The sequence below is a fragment of the Oncorhynchus kisutch genome, linkage group LG27 (assembly GCF_002021735.2).
Source record: "Oncorhynchus kisutch isolate 150728-3 linkage group LG27, Okis_V2, whole genome shotgun sequence".
NCBI classification, from domain to species: domain Eukaryota; kingdom Metazoa; phylum Chordata; class Actinopteri; order Salmoniformes; family Salmonidae; genus Oncorhynchus; species Oncorhynchus kisutch.
In genome coordinates, this window is record NC_034200.2 from 44,060,706 (window position 1) to 44,083,490 (window position 22,785).

Here is a 22,785-nt window from a genome sequence, read left to right on the forward strand (position 1 = left end):
TAAGCAACTATATATCTATAAGCAACTATATCTATAAGCAACTATATATCTATAAGCAACTATATATCTATAAGCAACTATATATCTATAAGCAACTATTTACCAGTTGTTCGCTCATTCTCCGAGAGTCGGGTTTTCGTTTGGGGATATCTGTAGACACGGCAGAAGTTGCAGGACAGTTTTAAAATTATATTTTGTCTCGCAAAGCACACTGTCAGTAGCGTCTCTATTGCTTACTTGAGCCGACCGCGAGCTGGGCTATTTCGATTCACCTCTCAGGCCCTCAGCCAGTGCCGCGAGAAGGTGGAGTTAACCATTTGACAGAGTGGTGAATCTGCTGCTAAAAGGCAAATCAGGAGGCGAATAAGGACGCAGGAGAACATAACCAACAAACCACTGTTCATGACTCCACTTGTTTGCAAATAGGCAGGCTCAATGAGAACTCAGTCAGATCAAGAATATAAGCTTTATGAGGTTTGATCATCGCTGGTAGACATATTTAGATGTTGACCCATAATAGATTTTTCTTTATTGTCTACAAAAGATATGTTTGTATTTTGTAATCTTTTTTTCTAATGTGACATTTTGATGAAAAATAAATGTCTATATTCAATTGCCTCTCCTGTAGTGATGTGCGACATAAGCCTAGATTCCTGAAACGAGTCACAAATGAGAAAAAATGACAGAGGTCCGGACGCGCATGCACACACACACACACACACACACACACACACACACACACACACACACACACACACACACACACACACACACACACACTCACACATGCACGCACACACGCACGCACACACGCACACACACACACGCAAAGTTGCTGTACTGAGCTGTTCTTAGGCCTCATTTCACACTATCCTGTGCTTTACCTTTGTGAACTACTGAGTCCATCTGTCTGATACTGTGGTGTCTCCCCAGGCAAGGCCCTAGCAGAGTCCAAGTGGGTCCACACCCACTGGAGTGGAGAGAAAGCCACCCTGACACTGGTCCATCTTAACAAGGAGGATGAAGGACTCTACACCCTGAGAGTTAACACCAAGTCTGGCTTCCAGTCCTACTCCGCTTACGTCTTCGTCAGAGGTACGACCTGAAATGGTTTAATTAACAGTACGATACAATATGATACGGTACGATATGATAGGATATAATACCATAAGTAAGCAATAAGGCAGGACAAGGTTTGTATTATAAGGGAATGGCGGTGTGAGAAGACATGATGCTGAAGGCCAGCTGAGCGTTGGTCCCAAGACTGAGATCAGGAGAAGTACAACGAAAGCTTGTGTTTTTTTCATGTGTAAGGCAGTTCAAATGGCAATGTTAACCAGTGGGTCAGTGTTAACCAGTGGGTCAGTGTTAACCAGTGGGTCAGTGTTAACCAGTGGGTCAGTTCAAATGGAAGTGTTAACCAGTGGGTCAGTGTTGACCAGTGGGTCAGTGTTGACCAGTGGGTCAGTGTTAACCAGTGGGTCAGTGTTAACCAGTGGGTCAGTTCAAATGGAAGCGTTAACCAGTGGGTCAGTGTTAACCAGTGGGTCAGTGTTAACCAGTGGGTCAGTTCAAATGGAAGTGTTAACCAGTGGGTCAGTGTTGACCAGTGGGTCAGTGTTGACCAGTGGGGCAGTGTTAACCAGTGGGTCAGTGTTAACCAGTGGGTCAGTTCAAATGGAAGTGTTAACCAGTGGGTCAGTGTTAACCAGTGGGTCAGTGTTGACCAGTGGGTCAGTGTTAACCAGTGGGTCAGTGTTAACCAGTGGGTCAGTGTTAACCAGTGGGTCAGTTCAAATGGAAGTGTTAACCAGTGGGTCAGTGTTAACCAGTGGGTCAGTGTTGACCAGTGGGTCAGTGTTGACCAGTTGGTCAGTGTTAACCAGTGGGTCAGTTCAAATGGAAGTGTTAACCAGTGGGTCAGTGTTGACCAGTGGGTCAGTGTTAACCAGTGGGTCAGTGTTAACCAGTGGGTCAGTGTTAACCAGTGGGTCAGTTCAAATGGAAGTGTTAACCAGTGGGTCAGTGTTAACCAGTGGGTCAGTGTTGACCAGTGGGTCAGTGTTAACCAGTGGGTCAGTGTTAACCAGTGGGTCAGTTCAAATGGAAGTGTTAACCAGTGGGTCAGTTCAAATGGCAGTGTTAACTAGTGGGTCAGTGTTAACTAGTGGGTCAGTGTTAACCAGTGGGTCAGTGTTAACCAGTGGGTCAGTTCAAATGGAAGTGTTAACCAGTGGGTCAGTGTTAACCAGTGGGTCAGTGTTGACCAGTGGGTCAGTGTTAACCAGTGGGTCAGTTCAAATGGAAGTGTTAACCAGTGGGTCAGTTCAAATGGCAGTGTTAACTAGTGGATCAGTGTTAACCAGTGAGTCAGTGTTAACCAGTGGATCAGTGTTAACTAGTGGGTCAGTGTTAACCAGTGACTGTCCCAGCACTGTCTGTACCTCTCTGTCTCAGTTTTATCTCCTGAATAGTTGCTTCTATATCCCTCTCCACCCAACACACAGAAACACGCTGCAGAGAGAGGAAAGGAGAGTACAGTTGTGGCCAAAAGTTTTGAGAATGACACAAACATACATTTTCACAAAGTCTGCTGCCTCAGTTTGTATGATGGCAATTTGCATATACTCTAGAATGTTATGAAGAGTGATCAGATGAATTGCAAAGTCCCCCTTTGCCATGCAAATGAAATTAATCCCCCCAAAACATTTCCACTGCATTTCAGCCCTGCCACAAAAGGACCAGCTGACATCATGTCAGTGATTCTCTCATTAACACAGGTGTGAGTGTTGACGAGGACAAGACTGGATATCACTCTGTCATGCTGATTGAGTTTGAATAACAGACTGGAAGCTTCAAAAGGAGGGTGGTGCTTGGAATCATTGTTCTTCCTCTGTCATACATGGTTACCTGCAAGGGAACATGTGCCGACATCATTGCTTTGCACAAAAAGGGCTTCACAGGCAAGGATATTGCTGCCAGTAAGATTGCACTTAAATTAACCATTTATCGGATCATCAAGAACTTCAAGGAGAGCGGTTCAATTGTTGTGAAGAAGGCTTCAGAGTGCCCAAGAAAGTCCAGCAAGCGCCAGGACCATCTCCTAAAGTTGATTCAGCTGCGGGATTGGGGCACCACCAGTGCAGAGCTTGCTCAGGAATGGCATCAGTTTCAACTGTTCTGCCTCATTATTATTCGACCATGCTGGTCATTTATGAACATTTGAACATCTTGGCCATGTTCTGTTATAATCTCCACCCGGCACAGCCAGAAGAGGACTGGCCACCCCACATAGCCTGGTTCCTGTCTAGGTTTCTTCCTAGGTTTTGGCCTTTCTAGGGAGTTTTTCCTAGCCACCGTGCTTCTACACCTGCATTGCTTGCTGTTTGGGGTTTTAGGCTGGGTTTCTGTACAGCACTTTGAGATATCAGCTGATGTACGAAGGGCTATATAAATACATTTGATTTGATTTGATTTGATCAGGCAGGTGTGAGTGCATCTGCATGCACAGTGAGGAGAATACTTTTGGAGGATGGCCTGGTGACAAGAAGGGCAGCAAAGAAGCCACTTCTCTCCAGGAAAAACATCAGGGACAGACTGATATTCTGCAAAAGGTACAGGGATTGGACTGTTGAGGACTGGTGTAAAGTAATTTTCTCTGATGAATCCCCTTTCCAATTGTTTGGGGCATCCGGAAAAAAGCTACCATCAGTCCTGTGTCATGCCAACAGTAAAGCATACTGAGACCATTCATGTGTGGGGTTGCTTCTGAGCCAGTGGGCTCACTCACAATTTTGCCTTAGAACACAGCCATGAATAAAGAATGGTACCAACACATCCTCCGAGAGCAACTTCTCCCAACCATCCAGGAACAGTTTGGTGACAAACAATGCCTTTTCAGCATGATGGAGTACCTTGCCATAAGGCAAAAGTGATAACTAAGTGGCTCGGGGAACAAAACATCAATGTTTTGGGTCCATGGCCAGGAAACTCCCCAGACCTTAATCCCATTGAGAACTTGTGGTCAATCCTCAAGAGGTGGTGGACAAACAAAAACCCACAACTTCTGACAAACTCCAAGCATTGATTATGCAAGAATGGGCTGCCATCAGTCAGGGCCAGAAATTAATTGACAGCATGCCAGGGCGGATTGCAGAGGTATTGAAAAAGAAGGGTCAACACTGCAAATATTGACTCTTTGCATCAACTTCATGTAATTGTCAATGAAAGCCTTTGACACTTATGAAATGCTTGTAATTATACTTCAGTATTCCATAGTAACATCTGACAAAAATATATAATGACACTGATGAAGCAGACTTTGTGAAAATTAATATTTGTGTCATTCTCAAAACTTTTGGCCACGACTGTAGATGGGGTGGTAAAGCAGACCTTATTATATCCCCATTGAATGACTACAGGACAGATTTAAAGGGTTTGATAGATGTGTGACAGACAGACAGACCTAATGCTGAGTGGTCTGAGTGGTAGTGTAGTGGGGCGGCATTAGCCTAGTGGTTAGAGCTTTGGGCCAGTAACCGAAAGGTTGCTGGATCGAATCCCCAAGCTGACAAGGTAAAAATCTTTCGTTCTGCCCCTGAGCAAGGCAGTTAACCCACTGTTCCCCGGGCGCCGGAGACGTGGATGTCGATTATGGCAACCCACCGCACCTCTCTGATTCAGAAGGGTTGGGTTAAATGTTAGTGTGTGTTCTCACAAGTGTGTGTGTGCAAGTGTTTACCTCTGTGTGTGTCACAGATGAAGAGGTGGAGTTGGAAGGTGTTCCCGTTGCGCCCCTGGACGTATGTTGCCATGACGCCAACAAGGACTACGTTGTGGTGACATGGAAACAGCCGGCGGTGGAGGGAAGCAGCTCCATCTTGGGGTACTTCATTGATAGGTAGGAACTTCTGTTCTTCTGTGGTTTCCTAGCTCTCTGTGAAGGTTAGCTATCTCTTCTTCTGTGGTTCTCCACATCTCTAGACCTTCTGTACATGGACAGACTAGGTCCATGGTACTCTGTTGTTCTCCACATCTCTAGACCTTCTGACCATGGACAGACTAGGTCCATGGTACTCTGTGGTTCTCCACATCTCTAGACCTTCTGTACATGGACAGACTAGGTCCATGGTACTCTGTGGTTCTCCACATCTCTAGACGGATCTACCTGGACAGACTAGCTCCATGGTACTTCTCTCTCTCTCTCTCTCTGTGTGTGTGTGTGTGTGTGTGCACGTGTAGGTGTGAGGTGGGCCACCACCACTGGGCTCAGTGTAACGACACCCCTGTGAAGTACGCCCGTTTCCCGGTAACGGGGCTGATTGAGGGGAGGAGCTATACCTTCCGAGTCAGAGCCATCAACCGGGCTGGGGTCAGCCGACCTTCTAGAGCCTCTGATCCCGTTATCGCCATAGACCCCCACGACAGGGCTCGCCATCGAGGTCAGCATCTGATTGGTTAGAAAAGGAGTGACCAAACCTCCTCCTGGAGAGCTACTGGTTGTTTAGGCTTTGTTCCAGCCCAGGTGTGTTAGTCCAGGTGAATTAGTCTAGGTTTGTGTTATCCCAGGTGTAATCGTCCAGGTGTGTTAGTCTGATTTTGTTAGTCTAGGTTTGTTAATCTAGGTTTGTTAGTCCAGGTGTATTAGTTTACGTTTGTGTTATCCCAGGTGTATTAGTCCAGGTGTGTTAGTCCAGGTGTGTTAGTGCAGGTGTATTAGTCTTTGTTTGTGTTATCCAGGTGTAATAGTCCAAGTGTGTTAGTCCATGTTTGTTAGTCCAGGTGTATTAGTCTACATTTGTGTTATCCCAGGTGTATTAGTCTATGTGTATTTGTCCAGGTGTATTAGTCTAGGTGTATTAGACCAAGTGTATTAGTCCAGGTGTGTTAGTCCAGGTGTATTAGTCTAGGTGTATTCGTCCAGGTGTATTCGTCCAGATGTGTTAGTCCAGGTGTGTTAGTCCAGGTGTATTAGTGTAGGTGTATTAGTCTAGGTGTATTAGTCTAGGTGTGTTAGTCCAGTTGTATTAGTCTAGGTGTATTAGTCCAGGTTGTGTTAGTCCAGGTGTATTAGTCCAGGTGTGTTAGTCCAGGTGTGTTAGTGCAGGTGTATTTGTCCAGGTGTATTAGTCCAGGTGTATTAGTCCAGGTGTGTTAGTCCAGGTGTGTTAGTCCAGGTGTATTAGTCCAGGTGTATTAGTCCAGGTGTATTAGTCTAGGTTTATTAGTCCAGGTGTGTTAGTCCATGTGTGTTAGTCCATGTGTTAGTCTAGGTGTGTTAGTCTAGGTGTATTAGTCTAGGTTTGATAGCCCCAGGTGTGTTAGTCCAGGTGTATTAGTCCAGGTGTGTTAGTCCATGTTTGTTAGTCCAGGTGTGTTAGTTCAGGTGTGTTAGTCCATGTGTTAGTCTAGGTGTGTTAGTCTAGGTGTATTAGTCTAGGCTCGTTAGCCCCAGGTGTGTTAGTCCATGTGTTAGTCTAGGTGTGTTAGTCTAGGTGTATTAGTCTAGGTGTGTTGGTCCAGATGTATTAGTCCAGGTGTGTAAGTCCAGGTGTATTAGTCTAGGTGTGTTACCAGGTGTATTAGTCCAGGTGTGTTAGACTAGGTGTGTTAGCCCAGGTCTGTTAGCCCCAGGTGTGTTAGTCTAGGTGTGTTAGACAAGGCGTGTTAGCCCCAGGTGTGTTAGCCCCAGATGTGTTAGTCTAGGTGTGTTAGCCCCATTTCTGTTAGCCCCAGGTGTGTTACCAGATGTGTTTGTCTAGGTGTGTTAGCCCCAGGTGTGTTAGTCTAGGTGTGGTAGCCCCAGGTGTGTTAGCCCCAGGTGTGTTAGCCACAACCTTCTGTTGTTACCTTCTATTGTAACGTGATGTTGTTACCTTCTGTTGTAACCTTCTGTTGTTGCCTTCTGTTGTAACCTTCTGTTGTTGCCTTCTGTTGTAACCTTCTGTTGTAACCTTCTGTTCTAACGTGATGTTGTTACCTTCTGTTGTAACGTGATGTTGTTACCTTCTGTTGTAACGTGATGTTGTTACCTTCTGTTGTAACCTGATTTTGTTACCTTCTGTTGTTATCTTCTGTTGTACTGTGATGGTGTTACCTTCTGTTGTTACCTTCTGTTGTTGCCTTCTGTTGTTACCTTCTGTTGTAACGTGATGTTGTTACCTTCTGTTGTAACCTGATTTTGTTACCTTCTGTTGTTACCTTCTGTTGTAATGTGATGTTTTTACCTTCTGTTGCACTGTGCTGTTGGTACCTTCTGTTGTTACCTTCTGTTGTACTGTGATGTTGGTACCTTCTGTTGTTACCTTCTGTTGTACTGTGATGTTGGTACCTTCTGTTGTTACCTTCTGTTGTAATGTGATGTTGTTACCTTCTGTTGTTACCTTCTGTTGTACTGTGATATTGGTACCTTCTGTTGTTACCTTCTGTTGTAATGTGATGTTGTTACCTTCTGTTGTAATGTGATGTTGTTACCTTCTGTTGTAATGTGATGTTGGTACCTTCTGTTGTTACCTTCTGTTGTAATGTGATGTTGTTACCTTCTGTTGTACTGTGATGTTGGTACCTTCTGTTGTTACCTTCTGTTGTACTGTGATGTTGGCACCTTCTGTTGTTACCTTCTGTTGTACTGTGATGTTGGTACCTTCTGTTGTTACCTTCTGTTGTACTGTGATGTTGTAACCTTCTGTTGTAACCTTCTGTTGTACTGTGATGTTGGTACCTTCTGTTGTTACCTTCTGTTGTACTGTGATGTTGGTACCTTCAGTTGTTACCTTCTGTTGTACTGTGATGTTGTTACCTTCTGTTGTAATGTGATGTTGTTACCTTCTGTTGTAATGTGATGTTGGTACCTTCTGTTGTTACCTTCTGTTGTTACCTTCTGTTGTAATGTGATGTTGTTACCTTCTGTTGTACTGTGATGTTGTTACCTTCTGTTGTACTGTGATGTTGGCACCTTCTGTTGTTACCTTCTGTTGTACTGTGATGTTGGTACCTTCTGTTGTTACCTTCTGTTGTTACCTTCTGTTGTAATGTGATGTTGTTACCTTCTGTTGTACTGTGATGTTGGTACCTTCTGTTGTTACCTTCTGTTGTACTGTGATGTTGGTACCTTCTGTTGTTACCTTCTGTTGTATTGTGATGTTGTTACCTTCTGTTGTAATGTGATGTTGTTACCTTCTGTTGTACTGTGATGTTGGTACCTTCTGTTGTTACCTTCTGTTGTACTGTGATGTTGGTACCTTCTGTTGTTACCTTCTGTTGTACTGTGATGTTGGTACCTTCTGTTGTTACCTTCTGTTGTTACCTTCTGTTGTAATGTGATGTTGTTACCTTCTGTTGTACTGTGATGTTGGTACCTTCTGTTGTTACCTTCTGTTGTACTGTGATGTTGGTACCTTCTGTTGTTACCTTCTGTTGTATTGTGATGTTGTTACCTTCTGTTGTAATGTGATGTTGTTACCTTCTGTTGTACTGTGATGTTGGTACCTTCTGTTGTTACCTTCTGTTGTACTGTGATGTTGGTACCTTCTGTTGTTACCTTCTGTTGTACTGTGATGTTGGTACCTTCTGTTGTTACCTTCTGTTGTTACCTTCTGTTGTACTGTGATGTTGTTACCTTCTGTTGTTACCTTCTGTTGTACTGTGATGTTGGTACCTTCTGTTGTTACCTTCTGTTGTACTGTGATGTTGGTACCTTCTGTTGTTACCTTCTGTTGTAATGTGATGTTGTTACCTTCTGTTGTTACCTTCTGTTGTAATGTGATGTTGTTACCTTCTGTTGTTACCTTCTGTTGTACTGTGATATTGGTACCTTCTGTTGTACTGTGATGTTGGTACCTTCTGTTGTTACCTTCTGTTGTAACGTGATGTTGTTACCTTCTGTTGTACTGTGATGTTGTTACCTTCTGTTGTACTGTGATGTTGTTACCTTCTGTTGTACTGTGATGTTGTTACCTTCTGTTGTAACCTTCTGTTGTACTGTGATGTTGGTACCTTCTGTTGTTACCTTCTGTTGTACTGTGATGTTGGTACCTTCTGTTGTTACCTTCTGTTGTAATGTGATGTTGTTACCTTCTGTTGTAATGTGATGTTGTTACCTTCTGTTGTTACCTTCTGTTGTAACGTGATGTTGTTACCTTCTGTTGTACTGTGATGTTGGTACCTTCTGTTGTTACCTTCTGTTGTAACGTGATGTTGTTACCTTCTGTTGTACTGTGATGTTGTTACCGTCTGTTGTACTGTGATGTTGTTACCTTCTGTTGTACTGTGATGTTGTTACCTTCTGTTGTAACCTTCTGTTGTACTGTGATGTTGTTACCTTCTGTTGTTACCTTCTGTTGTAACGTGATGTTGTTACCTTCTGTTGTACTGTGATGTTGTTACCTTCTGTTGTAACGTGATGTTGTTACCTTCTGTTGTACTGTGATGTTGTAACCTTCTGTTGTTACCTTCTGTTGTAATGTGATGTTGGTACCTTCTGTTGTTACCTTCTGTTGTTACCTTCTGTTGTACTGTGATGTTGGTACCTTCTGTTGTAACGTGATGTTGTAACCTTCTGTTGTTACCTTCTGTTGTACTGTGATGTTGTAACCTTCTGTTGTTACCTTCTGTTGTACTGTGATGTTGGTACCTTCTGTTGTTACCTTCTGTTGTACTGTGATGTTGTAACCTTCTGTTGTTACCTTCTGTTGTACTGTGATGTTGGTACCTTCTGTTGTTACCTTCTGTTGTTACCTTCTGTTGTACTGTGATGTTGGTACCTTCTGTTGTAACGTGATGTTGTTTTGTATTTATTTATTTTACCTTTATTTAACCAGGTAGGCAAGTTGAGAACAAGTTCTCATTTACAATTGCGACCTGGCCAAGATAAAGCAAAGCAGTTCGACACAAACAACGACACAGTTACACATGGAGTAAAACAAACATACAGTCAATAATACAGTATAAACAAGTCTATATACGATGTGAGCAAATGAGGTGAGATAAGGGAGGTAAAGGCAAAAAAAAGGCCATGGTGGCAAAGTAAATACAAAATAGCAAGTAAAACACTGGAATGGTAGATTTGCAATGGATGAATGTGCAAAGTAGAAATAAAAATAATGGGAAACAAATAATAATTGTAATGTGCTGTTGTAACCTTCTGTTGTAACCTTCTGTTGTAACCTTCTGTTGTAATGTGTTGTTGTAACGTGCTGTTGTAATGTGTTGTTGTAACCTTCTGTTGTAACGTGCTGTTGTAATGTGTTGTTGTAACCTTCTGTTGTAACGTGCTGTTGTAATGTGTTGTTGTAACCTTCTGTTGTAACGTGCTGTTGTAATGTGCTGTTGTAACCTTCTGTTGTAATGTGCTGTTGTAACGTGCTGTTGTAATGTGCTGTTGTAACCTTCTGTTGTAATGTGTTGTTGTAACCTTGTGTTGTTGTAACCTTCTGTTGTAACCTGCTGTTGTAACCTTCTGTTGTAACCTGCTGTTGTAACCTTCTGTTGTAACCTGCTGTTGTAACGTGCTGTTGTAATGTGCTGTTCCAACGTGCTGTTGTAACCTGTTGTCTCTGTGTATCTTAGCTGGTCCCTCTGCTCCCTTCACCGGAATGATCAAGTTCACTGAGGAAGACGCTACAGGTTAGACAAGTAGTTCTACACTTTATCTGTACTTTCAATACGTTATCTTTAGATCTCTCCACTATGTTAATTACAATAATCCTGACCCTTGACCCTTGTTGACACCTCAGTGGGCGTGGTACCAGGTGAGCCCACCGACCTGGTGGTTACCGAGGCAACGAAGAACTACGTGGTTCTGGCCTGGTCTCCGCCCGCTCAAAGAGGTCATGAAGGGGTTGTGTACCTTGTAGAGAAGGTGAGAGGATGATTGATTGATTGATGGGTTTAATGATTGATCCATTTATTGGTTTATTGATTGATTGGTTGGTTGATGGGTTGATTGTTTCAACTTTTTATTGTCATGTGCACAAGTACACTGAAATGCCTTTCTTGTGAGCTTCAAACCCAACAATGCAGTAATCAATATCAGTAGTACTATAAAACATACATTTAAAGTATGTAGATATATACAGGGTAAGTTCCAATACCATTTTACAACATGCAGGGATACTGGAGTGGTAGGGTTAGATATGTAAAGGGGTAAGGTAATTAGGCATTAGGATATACACTGGGTGTACAAAACATTAGGAACACCTGCTCTTTCCATGACAGACTGACCAGGTCAATCCAGGTGAAAGATATGATCCCCTATGTCACCTGTTAAATATATATCAATGAGTGTAGATGGTGAAGAGACAGGTTGAAGCAAGATTTTTAAGCCTTGAGACATGGATGGTGTATGTGTGCCATTCAGAGGGAGAATGGGCAAGACAAAAGATTGAAGTGCCTTAGAACAGGGAATGGCAGTAGCTGCCAGGCACACGGGTTTGTGCGTGTTAAGAACTGCAACGCTGTTGGGTTTTTCACGCTCAACAGTTTCCCTTATGTATCAAGAATGGTCCACCACCCAAAAGACATCCAGCCAACTTGAAATGACTGTGGGATGCTTTGGGACAAGTTGGAGCTATTCTGAGGGCAAAAGAGGGTACAACTCAATATTAGGGAGGTGTTTCTAATGTTTTGTACACTCAGTGTATGATAAAAAGAGTAGCAGCAGCATATATGATCATTGTACGGGACACTGGATCCTGGACTGGTAAGGGTAGGTAACAACACACCCGCCACGCTGATCCTCAACACAGGGGCCCCTCAGGGGTGCATGCTCAGTCCCCTCCTATACTCCCTGTTCACTCATGACTGCACGGCCAGGTACGACTCCAACACCATCATTAAGTTTGCCGATGACACAATAGTGGTAGGCCTGATCACCGACAACGATGAGACAGCCTATAGGGAGGAGGTCAGAGACCTGGCCGGGTGCCAGGACAACAACCAGGTGCCAGGACAACCTCTTCCTCAACGTGATCAAGACAAAGGAGATGATTGTGGACCACAGGAAAAAGAGGCTGAGCACATCCCCATTCTCATCTACAGGGATGTAGTGAAGCAGGTTGAGAGCTTCAAGTTCCTTGGTGTCCACATCACCAACAAACTAACATGGTCCAAGCACACCAAGACACACCCTCAGGAGACTGAAAAGGTTTGGCATGGGCCCCCAGATCCTCAAAAGGTTCTACAGCTGCATCATCAAGAGTATCCTGACTGGTTGCATCACTGCCTGGTATGGCAACTGCTTGGGCTCCGACCGCAAAGCACTACAGAGGGTAGTGCGAATGGCCCAGTACATCACTGGGGCCAAGCTTCCTGCCATCCAGGACCTCTATACCAGGCAGTGTCAGAGGAAGCCCTAAAAATTACCAAAGACTCCAGCCAACCTAGTCACAGACTGTTCTCTCTGCTACAGAGCGGTACCGGAGCACCATGAGGCTTCTAAACAGCTTCAACCTCCAAGCCATAAGACTCCTGAACACTTAATCAAATGACTACCCAGATTATTTGCATTGTCCCCCCCCCCCTTCTTTTACACCGCTGCTACTCTCTGTTGTTATCATCTTGTGGTGGTGAATTTCTTTACTATCAAATGAGGAGAGACAAACTTATTACACAAGTCAGAGTTATGCATATTAAATCTTTATTCACTTATTAATAAGGGAGCAGGTCAATACAATGCACACATAGATTGAATCGATTGAGTGCTCTATGATAATGATGGCTCGTCGATGAATCACCCTCAGATGATTCGTTGAGAGCCCCGAGACAAAAGTACAAAGGTATTTTATAGCCACGATACACCCCTTTCAGTCTACATGATGAACAACAGATGTATGGAATAGGTCACAAGGTTAAGATTTGTATTAAATATACTTATAGTTCACAGCAGAGAGTATCTGCTGTAAAAACATCTTTGTGTAGAGACCAAGGTCTGGCCCTGGGGTCATCTCTCCCTGGTACCATATAGAACAGAATCTTTAATTCATGCTCTGGAAAGCGATCTCTTTAGGTTTTATCACCCAAAAGACATCGGAAATCTCCTGTCAGTGTTAGAGGCCCACTTTCAGTTCACACAGACACAATAGTTATACGAATCCTCTATTCTGTTGCATAAAACAACCATTTGATGCAATAAAAGTATTATAACAATCTTGAAATGTAGCTCTCACATTCCTCCATTTTGAGAATCCTCTCAACTTAAAAGAAAATTACAAGATTTGCGAACATTCATTCACATGTAGAAAATGCATACATTCTTCATAAACCAAGAAGCATAAAAGCAATAACTCATTGCTTGTGTTCCTGCCCAATCTTAATGATCTGCCTTCTGTCTGTACTGGGTCTGAAGTTCAAATGTATGCAGATGATACAGTGATATATGTGCATGCAAAGAGCAAACAACAAGCTACACAAGAACTCACTACTGTAATGGTCCAGGTTACAAAGTGGCTCAGTGACTCGTGTTTGCATCTCAATGTGAAAAAAAAATGTCTGCATGTTCTTCACAAAGAGGGCAACAGATGCTACAGAGCCAGATGTCTATGTGTCAGGGGAGAATGTAAGGGTTTTCCTCCTCCTCTTCATCTGAGGAGGAGAAGCGAGAAGGATCGGAGGACCAATGCGCAGCGTGTTAAGTGTCCATGGTTGTTTATTTAAAAAACATAAACTGAACACTATGAATACAAAAACAATAAATGTGAACAAACCGAAACAGTACCAAGTGGCGAATAAACACAGACACGGAAACCATCACCCACAAAACAACATTGAAACCCAGGCTACCTAAGTATGATTCTCAATCAGAGACAACTAACGACACCTGCCTCTGATTGAGAACCATACTAGGACGAACACAGAAAAGCAACCTAGAAACACAGAACATAGAATGCCCACCTAACTCACGTCCTGACCAACTAAAACAAACAAATAACACAAGAACTAGGGTCAGAACGTGACTGTCACGATCGTTGTAAGGAGCAGACCAAAACGCAGCGTCGTATGTGTTCATGATGATTTTTTAATTAAAGAAAGCACTTGGAATTATGCAAAAACAAGCTCCGACTGGGAAGAATCGGTCCCTCGACTTGGAATTTTGTAAAAAAAACGAGCTCCAACTGAGAAGAATCGGTCACCCAACTTGGAATTATGAAAAAACGAGCTCCGACTGGGAAGAATTGGTCACCCAACTTGGAATTTTGAAAAGAAAACGAGCTCCAACTGGGAAGAATCGGTCACCTAAATTGGAATTCCAACTTGGGCCTATTTCTAGATCTCTGACCTGAAGATCCCTGATGTCATGATTGGACCTTGTATTTTTGAAACTGGATTCAGTGCTCTCGTCTGCATTAATCCCAAATATCGATCCAGGTTCGATGTGACGGCAGAGATGAGGTGCACATTGACAACCATGCCCCTGACTTTGAAAAGCTCTGATGCAACATGCACACCCTTCTCATTGGTGGTGGTCAGATAAGAGATTTGCAATTGACTGTCATAGCCCCACATTAAAAGTATGTGATGGTGAGTTGAGAAGACAATCAGAAATACTGTTAGAATGTTTTTCAATTGACTGCCATAGACCCAAATAAACAAGTAAACATTGACTGTTAAAAACCTCTCTGGGATAGGCGGGACGCTTGCGTCCCACTTGGCCAATGGCCAGGGAAATGTAGAGTGCCAAATTCAAATAAAATACTATAAAAATGTTACTTTCATTAAATCACACATGTAAGATACCAAATTAAAGCTACACTCGTTGTGAATCCAGACAACATGTCAGATTTTAAAAGGGCTTTTCGGCAAAAGCATAAGATGCTATTATCTGATGATAGCACAACAGTAAACAAAGAGAGTAGCATATTTCAACCCTGCAGGCACTACACAAAACGCAGAAATAAAATATAAATCATGCCTTACCTTTGATGAGCTTCTTTTGTTGGCACTCCAATATGTCCCATAAACATCACAAAAGGTATTTTTGTTCGATTAATTCCGTCGATATCTATCCAAAATGTCCATTTATTTGGCGTGTTTGATCCAGAAAAACACAGCTTCAAATTTGGGCAACGTCACTACAAAATATCTCAAAGGTTACCTGTAAACTTTGCCAAAACATTTCAAACTACTTTTGTAATTCTTTAGGTATTTTTAAATGTTAATAATCGATCAAAATGAAGACGGGTCTATCTGTTTTCAATACAGGACGACAACAAACTAACGCTACTTTTCTGGTCTTGCGCAACTCTCAAACAGTACACATAACGTGACAGTCATTCAAGATGGCCGTACTTCTTCATTACACAAAGGAATAACCTCAACCAATTTCCAAGACTGGTGATATCCAGTGGAAGCGGTAGGAACTGGAAACAAGTCCCTTAGAATGTTGGTTTCCCAATGACCTCAAAAAATAAATAATCTGAATGGTTTGTCCTCGAGGTTTTGCCTGCTACATAAATTCTGTTATACTCACAGACATGATTCAAACGGTTTTAGAAACGTCAGAGTGTTTTCTATCCACATCTACTAATAATATGCATATCTTATATTCTGGGGATGAGTACCAGGAGTTGAAATTGGGCACGCTATTTATCCAAAAGTGAAAATGCTGCACCCTATCCCAAAGAGGTTTTTAAGGACATAATTTATTTTCACATGGTTGGGGTCGTGAGAATTTACAGATATCAAAATGGGGTTGTGGGTCAAAACAGTTTGGGAACCCTTGGTGTCGAGTCAGTATGAATGTGTGTGCACATTATGTGTGTGTGAGCAAATTAAGTGTGTGTGTGTTTGTGTGACTGAGTCGTGCAAACCTGATGGTATTCTTGGAGTCGTGCATGGGTGAACAGGGAGTATAGGAGTGGATTAAGCACACACCCCTGAGGGGCCCCAGTGTTGATGGTCAGCATGGTGGATATGTTGTTGCCTACCCTCACCACCTGGGGTACCTGTCAGGAAGTCCAGGAGTGTTAAGTCCTAGATTCTGGGATGATGGAGCTGATGTGTGCCATAACAAGCCTTTCAAAGCATTTCATGATTACAGATGTGAGTGCTGCAGGGCGTTAGCCTTAGAGTTGTTTTTGATGAGCCTGTATGCCGGTGTTGACCAGTCCTGGGTGTTTATTTTGCCAGTGTGTTGCTGGTAGTGAGTGCTGGCAGAGGGCCAACACAGGGATGCCCGTCAAGTCTCCTCGCTTCGCGCTGTTTGATCTGGCAGAGGGGAAGAGCTACAGCTTCAGAGTCCGCTGCTGTAACTCTGCTGGGATGTCTGAGGCCTCCTCTGCTACTGGAGATATCACTGTAGGAGACATGCTGGGTGAGTAGAGAGATAAAGACATATTGAGATATATGCTGGACTATAGAGAGATATACTGTAGATATATACAGCAACTCTGCTGGGATGTCTGAGCTCTCCTCTGCTACTGGAGATATCACTGTAGGAGACATGCTGGGTGAGTAGAGAGATAAAGACATATTGCTATATATACTGGACTACTGTACTCTGCTCCCCCCATCTCCCTCGCTCTCAGACCTGCCTGCGGCCCCCGGCCCAGCCGTAGCCACTAGGAACACAGATACATCAGTCGTTGTTTCCTGGGGGGCGTCTAAGGATGTAAAACACCTGGTGGGATATTACATCAACTATACTGTGGCGGGCAGTGATGTCTGGACACCCGCAAACAACAAGCCTGTTAAAGGAACCAGGTACGTTACATTATAGCAATTCAATCAATCACCCAATCAACCATTTATTCATTTTTTCATGCATTAAATCTTCCTTTCATCCAATATTTCCTTCATTAATTCATCCATCCATTAATTCATTCATTTTTTTCATTCAAAAATCTATAAAAAAATCTGTCATTCATTCAATAATCCAAATCAATAACCATACGTATTCCTGTCCCAACAGGTTTGTGTGCCACGGTCTGAACACAGGAGAGTCGTGTGTGTTCCGTGTGAAGGCGGTGAACGCAGCAGGGTACAGTCACAGCTCTTTGGAGTCGGAGGCCGTGGTCGTCAAGGCTGGCATCGGTAAGACTTTACAGAACTGGGTTTACTGTATAGATTGCAATATAACAAAGAAGGAATATGAGGTGAAGATCTTGGGGGGTTTCAGTTGTTGCTTTTAACAGTACGCTGCTATTTCTCACTGTATTCCTCAGCTCTGTTAGTCCAGATCTTTAGCATGTATTTCTCACTGTATATAAGACAATTTCTCAGCTCTATGTTTGTCCAGAACTGTAGGATGTATTTCTCACTGTATATAAGACAATTCCTCAAAAGCCAAAGCCATCTTCCCTGTCCCATCCTCCCATCCCTGTCCCATCCTCCCTGTCCCATCCTCCCCTCCCTGTCCCATCCTCCCCTCCCTGTCCCATCCGCCCTGTCCCATCCTCCCCTCCCTGTCCCATCCTCCCTGTCCCATCCTACCTGTCCCATCCTCCCCTCCCTGTCCCATCCTCCCCTCCCTGTCCCATTCTCCCTGTCCCATCCTCACCCTCCCTGTCCCATCCTACCTGTCCCATCCTCCCCTCTCTGTCGCATCCTCCCCTCCCTGTCCCATCCTCCCTGTCCCATCCTACCTGTCCCATCCTCCCCTCCCTGTGCCATCCGCCTTGTCCCATCCTCCCCCTCCCTGTCCCATCTGCCCTGTCCCATCCTTCCCTCCCTGTCCCATCATCCCTGTCCCATCCTCTCCTCCCTGTCCCACCCTCCTTGTCCCACCCCCCCTCCCTGTCCCATCATCCCTGTCCCATCCTCCCCTCCCTGTCCCATCCTCACCTCCCTGTCCCATCCGCCCTGTCCCATCCTCCCCTCCCTGTCCCATCCGCCCTGTCCCATCCTCCCTCCCTGTCCTCTCCTCCCTGTCCCATCCTCCTTGTCCCACCCCCCCCTCCCTGTCCCATCCTCCCCGTCCCATCCTCCCCTCCCTGTCCCATCCTCCCTGTCCCATCCTACCTGTCCCATCCTCCCCTCCCTGTCCCATCCTCCCCTCCCTGTCCCATCCTCCCTGTCCCATCCTCCCCTCCCTGTCCCACCCTCCCTGTCCCATCCTCCCCTCCCTGTCCCATCCTCCCCTCCCTGTCCCACCCTCCCTGTCCCATCCTCCCCTCCCTGTCCCATCCTCCCCTCCCTGTCCCATCATCCCTGTCCCATCCTCTCCTCCCTGTCCCACCCTCCTTGTCCCACCCCCCCCTCCCTGTCCCATCATCCCTGTCCCATCCTCCCCTCCCTGTCCCATCCTCACCTCCCTGTCCCATCCGCCCTGTCCCATCCTCCCCTCCCTGTCCCATCCTCCCTGTCCCATCCTCTCCTCCCTGTCCCATCCTCCTTGTCCCACCCCCCCTCCCTGTCCCATCCTCCCCGTCCCATCCTCCCCTCCCTGTCCCATCCTCCCTGTCCCATCCTACCTGTCCCATCCTCCCCTCCCTGTCCCATCCTCCCCTCCCTATCCCATTCTCCCTGTCACATCCTCCCTGTCCCATCCTCCCTGTCCCATCCTCCCCTCCCTGTCCCACCCTCCCTGTCCCATCCTCCCATCCCTGTCCCATCCTCCCCTCCCTGTCCCACCCGCCCTGTCCCATCCTCCTCTCCCTGTCCCATCCACCCTGTCCCATCCTCCCCTCCCTGTCCACCCTCCCTGTTAACCTGAGGTACCCCCCCCCCCCCCCCCCAGCCATCCCTGATGTCCCTAGTGGAGTCCACCTGATGGAGGCAGCTCGTGACTACATGGTGTTAGCCTGGAGGGAGCCGGCGGTGACCGGGGGAGCTGACATCAGAGGATACTTTGTGGACTACAGGACAGTAAAGGGTGGAGTTGGAGGACCAGTGGCATGAACTCAACCCCAAGGCTGTCACCTGTACTTCCTATAAGGTAAGGCATTTTAAGACAAATGGCAAATGGCATAGAATTAACAATGAAGTACTCTTCTTTTGGCTCTGGCCAAACAAATGTTTTTGTTCTAAATTGATGGATTGATACATTGCACTATTACAGCGATGGGGTAGTAGTGTGTTATTAAAGCTGTAGGGTTGCGTTGATAAAGCCTCTAACCTTCCTGGGTGTGCTCTGTGTGTCCTTCCTGGGTGTGCTCTGTGTGTCCTTCCTGTGTGTGCTCTGTGTGTCCTTCCTGGGTGTGCTCTGTGTGTCCTTCCTGGGTGTGCTCTGTGTGTCCTTCCTGGGTGTGCTCTGTGTGTCCTTCCTGGGTGTGCTATGTGTGTCCTTCCTGGGTGTGCTCTGTGTGTCCTTCCTGGGTGTGCTATGTATGTCCCTCCTGGGTGTGTCCTTCCTGGGTGTGTCCTTACTGGGTGTGCTATGTGTGTTCTTCCTGGGCGTGTCCTTCCTGGGGTGTGCTATGTGTGTCCTTCCTGGGTGTGTCCTTCCTGGGTGTGCTATGTGTGTCCTTCCTGGGTGTGTTCTTCCTGGGTGTGCTATGTGTGTCCTTCCTGGGTGTGTCCTTCCTGGATGTGCTATGCATGTCCTTCCTGGGTGTGTCCTTCCTGGGTGTGCTATGGTGTGTCCTTCCTGGGTGTGTCCTTCCTGGATGTGCTATGCATGTCCTTCCTGGGTGTGTCCTTCCTGGGTGTGCTATGTGTGTCCTTCCTGGGTGTGCTATGTGTGTCCTTCCTGGGTGTGTCCTTCCTGGGTTTGCTATGTGTGTCCTTGCTGGGTGTGCTATGTGTGTCCTTCCTGGGTGTGTCCTTTCTGGGCGTGTCCTTCCTGGGTGTGTCCTTCCTGGGTGTGTCCTTCCTGGGTGTACTATGTGTGTCCTTCCTGGGTGTGTCCTTCCTGGGTGTGCTATGTGTGTCCAGGCAGAGAACCTGAAGGAGAACTTGTTCTACCAGTTCCAAGTGCGAGCCATCAACATGGCCGGGGTCAGCGAGGCCTCTCTGCCCAGCGCAGCTCTAGAGTGTAAAGAATGGACCATTGCTAAACCAGGTACCCTTACCTATACGCTAACCTTACCCTATACACTAATCTTACCCTATACACTAACCATATACCCTAACCTTACCCTATACCCTAACCTTACCCTAACCTTACCCTATACCCTAACCTTACCCTATACACTAACCTTACCCTATAACCCTAACCTTACCCTATACCCTAACTTTACCCTAACCTTACCCTATACCCTAACCTTACCCTATACCTTAACCTTACACTACCCTATATCCTATACCCTAACCTTACCCTATACCCTAACCTTAACCCTATACCCTAACCTACCCTATACACTAACCTTACCCTATACACCAACCTTACCCTAACCTTACCCTATACCCTAACCCTATACCCTAAGCTTACCCTATACCCTAACCTTACCCTATACACTAACCCTATACCCTAACCTTACCCTATACCCTAACCTTACCCATACCCTAACCTTACACTACCCTATATCCTATACCCTAACGTTACCCTTTATCCTAACCTTACCCTACTATACACTAACCTTACCCTATACACTAACCTTACCCTATACCCTAACCTTACCCTATACCCTAACCTTACCCTATACACTAACCTTACCCTATACACTAACCTTACCCTAACCTTACCCTATACCCTAACCTTACCCTATACCCTACACCTTACCCTAACCTTACCCTATACCCTAACCTTACCCTATACCCTAACCTTACGTATAGCCCTAACCTTACCCTAACCTTACCCTATACCCTAACCTTACCCTATAAACTAACCTTACCCTATACCCTAACCTTACCCTATACACTAACCTTACCCTATACACTAACCTTACCCTAACCTTAACCTATACCCTAACCTTACACTACCCTATATCCTATACCCTAACCTTACACTACCCTATATCCTATACCCTAACCTTACCCTATACCCTAACCTTACCCTATACCCTAACCTTACCCTTACCCTAACCTTACCCTATACCCTAACCTTACCCTATAACTAACCTTACCCTATACCCTAACCTTACCCTATACACTAACCTTACCCTATACACTAACCTTACCTTACCCTAACCTTAACCTATACCCTAACCTTACACTACCCTATATCCTATACCCTAACCTAACCTTACACTACCCTATATCCTATACCCTAACCTTACCCTATACCCTAACCTTACCCTATACCCTAACCTTACCCTTACCCTTACCCTTACCCCAACCTACCCTAACCTTACCCTATACCCTAACCTTACCCTATACACTAACCTTAACCCTATACCCTAACCTTACCCTAACCTTAACCTATACCCTAACCTTACACTCCCCTATATCCCATACCCTAACCTTACACTACCCTTATATCCTCTACCCTAACCTTACCCTACCCTTACCCTATACCCTAACCTTACCCTAACCTTACCCTATACCCTAGCCTTACCCTATACCCTAGCCTTACCCTATACCCTAACCTTACACTACCCTATACCCTAACCTTACCCTATACCCTAACCTTACCCTATACACTAACCTTACCCTATACACTAACCTTACCCTACCTTACCCTTTACCCTAACCTTACCCTATACCCTAACCTTACCCTAAACCTTACCCATACCCTAACCTTACCGGTATACCCGAACCTTACCCTAAACCTTACCCTATACCCTAACCTTACCTATAAACTAACCTTACCCTATACCCTAACCTTACCCTATACACTAACCTTACCCTATACACTAACTACCTATACAACTAACCTTACCCTAACCTTAACCTATACCTAACCTTACACTACCCTATATCCTATACCCTAACCTACACACCTATATCCTATACCTAACCTTACCCTATACCCTAACCTTACCCTATACCCTAAACCTTAACCCTTACCCTAACCTTACCCTAAACCTTACCCTATACCCTAACCTTACCCTATACCCTAACCTTACCCTATACCCTAACCTTACCCTATAAACTAACCTTACCCTATACCCTAACCTTACGGTATACACGAACCTTACCCTATACACTAACCTTACCCTAACCTTAACCTATACCCTATACCCTAACACTACCCTATATCCTATACCCTAACCTTACACTACCTATATCCTATACCCTAACCTACCCTACCTTACCCTATATACCCTAACCTTACCCTAACCTTACCCTATACCCTAGCCTTACCCTATACCCTAGCCTTACCCTATACCCTAGCCTTACACTACCCTATACCCTAACCTTACCCTATACCCGAAACCTTACGCATACACTAACCTTAACCCTAAACCTTACCCTATACCCAACCTTACCCTAACCTTACCCTATACCCTAACCTTACCCTATACCCTAACCTTACCCTATACCCTAACCTTAGCCCTATAACCTAACCTTACCTACCTAATACCCTACACCTTACCCTATAAACTAACCTTACCCTATACCCTAACCTTACCCTATACACTAACCTTACCCTATACACTAACCTTACCCTAACCTTAACCGATACCCTAACCTTACACTACCCTATATCCTATACCCTAACCTTACACTACCCTATATCCTATACCCTAACCTTACCCTATACCCTAACCTTACCCTATACCCTAACCTTACCCTTACCCTTACCCTTACCCTAACCTTACCCTAACCTTACCCTATACCCTAACCTTACCCTATAAACTAACCTTACCCTATACCCTAACCTTACCCTATACACTAACCTTACCCTATGCACTAACCTTACCCTAACCTTAACCTATACCCTAACCTACACTACCCTATATCCTATACCCTAACCTTACACTACCCTATATCCTATACCTAACCTTACCTGAACCCTAACCGTACCTATAC

General features: G+C 45.0%; 1 protein-coding gene across 1 annotated transcript in view; it reads left to right on the plus strand.

Moving 5' to 3' along the window:
* Positions 1 to 22,785, plus strand: part of LOC109875734 (M-protein, striated muscle) — an 82,045-nt gene that overhangs the window by 27,799 nt on the left and 31,461 nt on the right. The window contains 11 exon segments of the mRNA XM_074933794.1: positions 934 to 1,095; positions 4,759 to 4,900; positions 5,242 to 5,441; positions 10,567 to 10,623; positions 10,734 to 10,858; positions 16,123 to 16,306; positions 16,521 to 16,695; positions 16,904 to 17,025; positions 18,671 to 18,813; positions 18,815 to 18,868; positions 19,807 to 19,933. Of these exon segments, the coding sequence (XP_074789895.1) occupies positions 934 to 1,095; positions 4,759 to 4,900; positions 5,242 to 5,441; positions 10,567 to 10,623; positions 10,734 to 10,858; positions 16,123 to 16,306; positions 16,521 to 16,695; positions 16,904 to 17,025; positions 18,671 to 18,813; positions 18,815 to 18,868; positions 19,807 to 19,933 (1,491 nt within the window).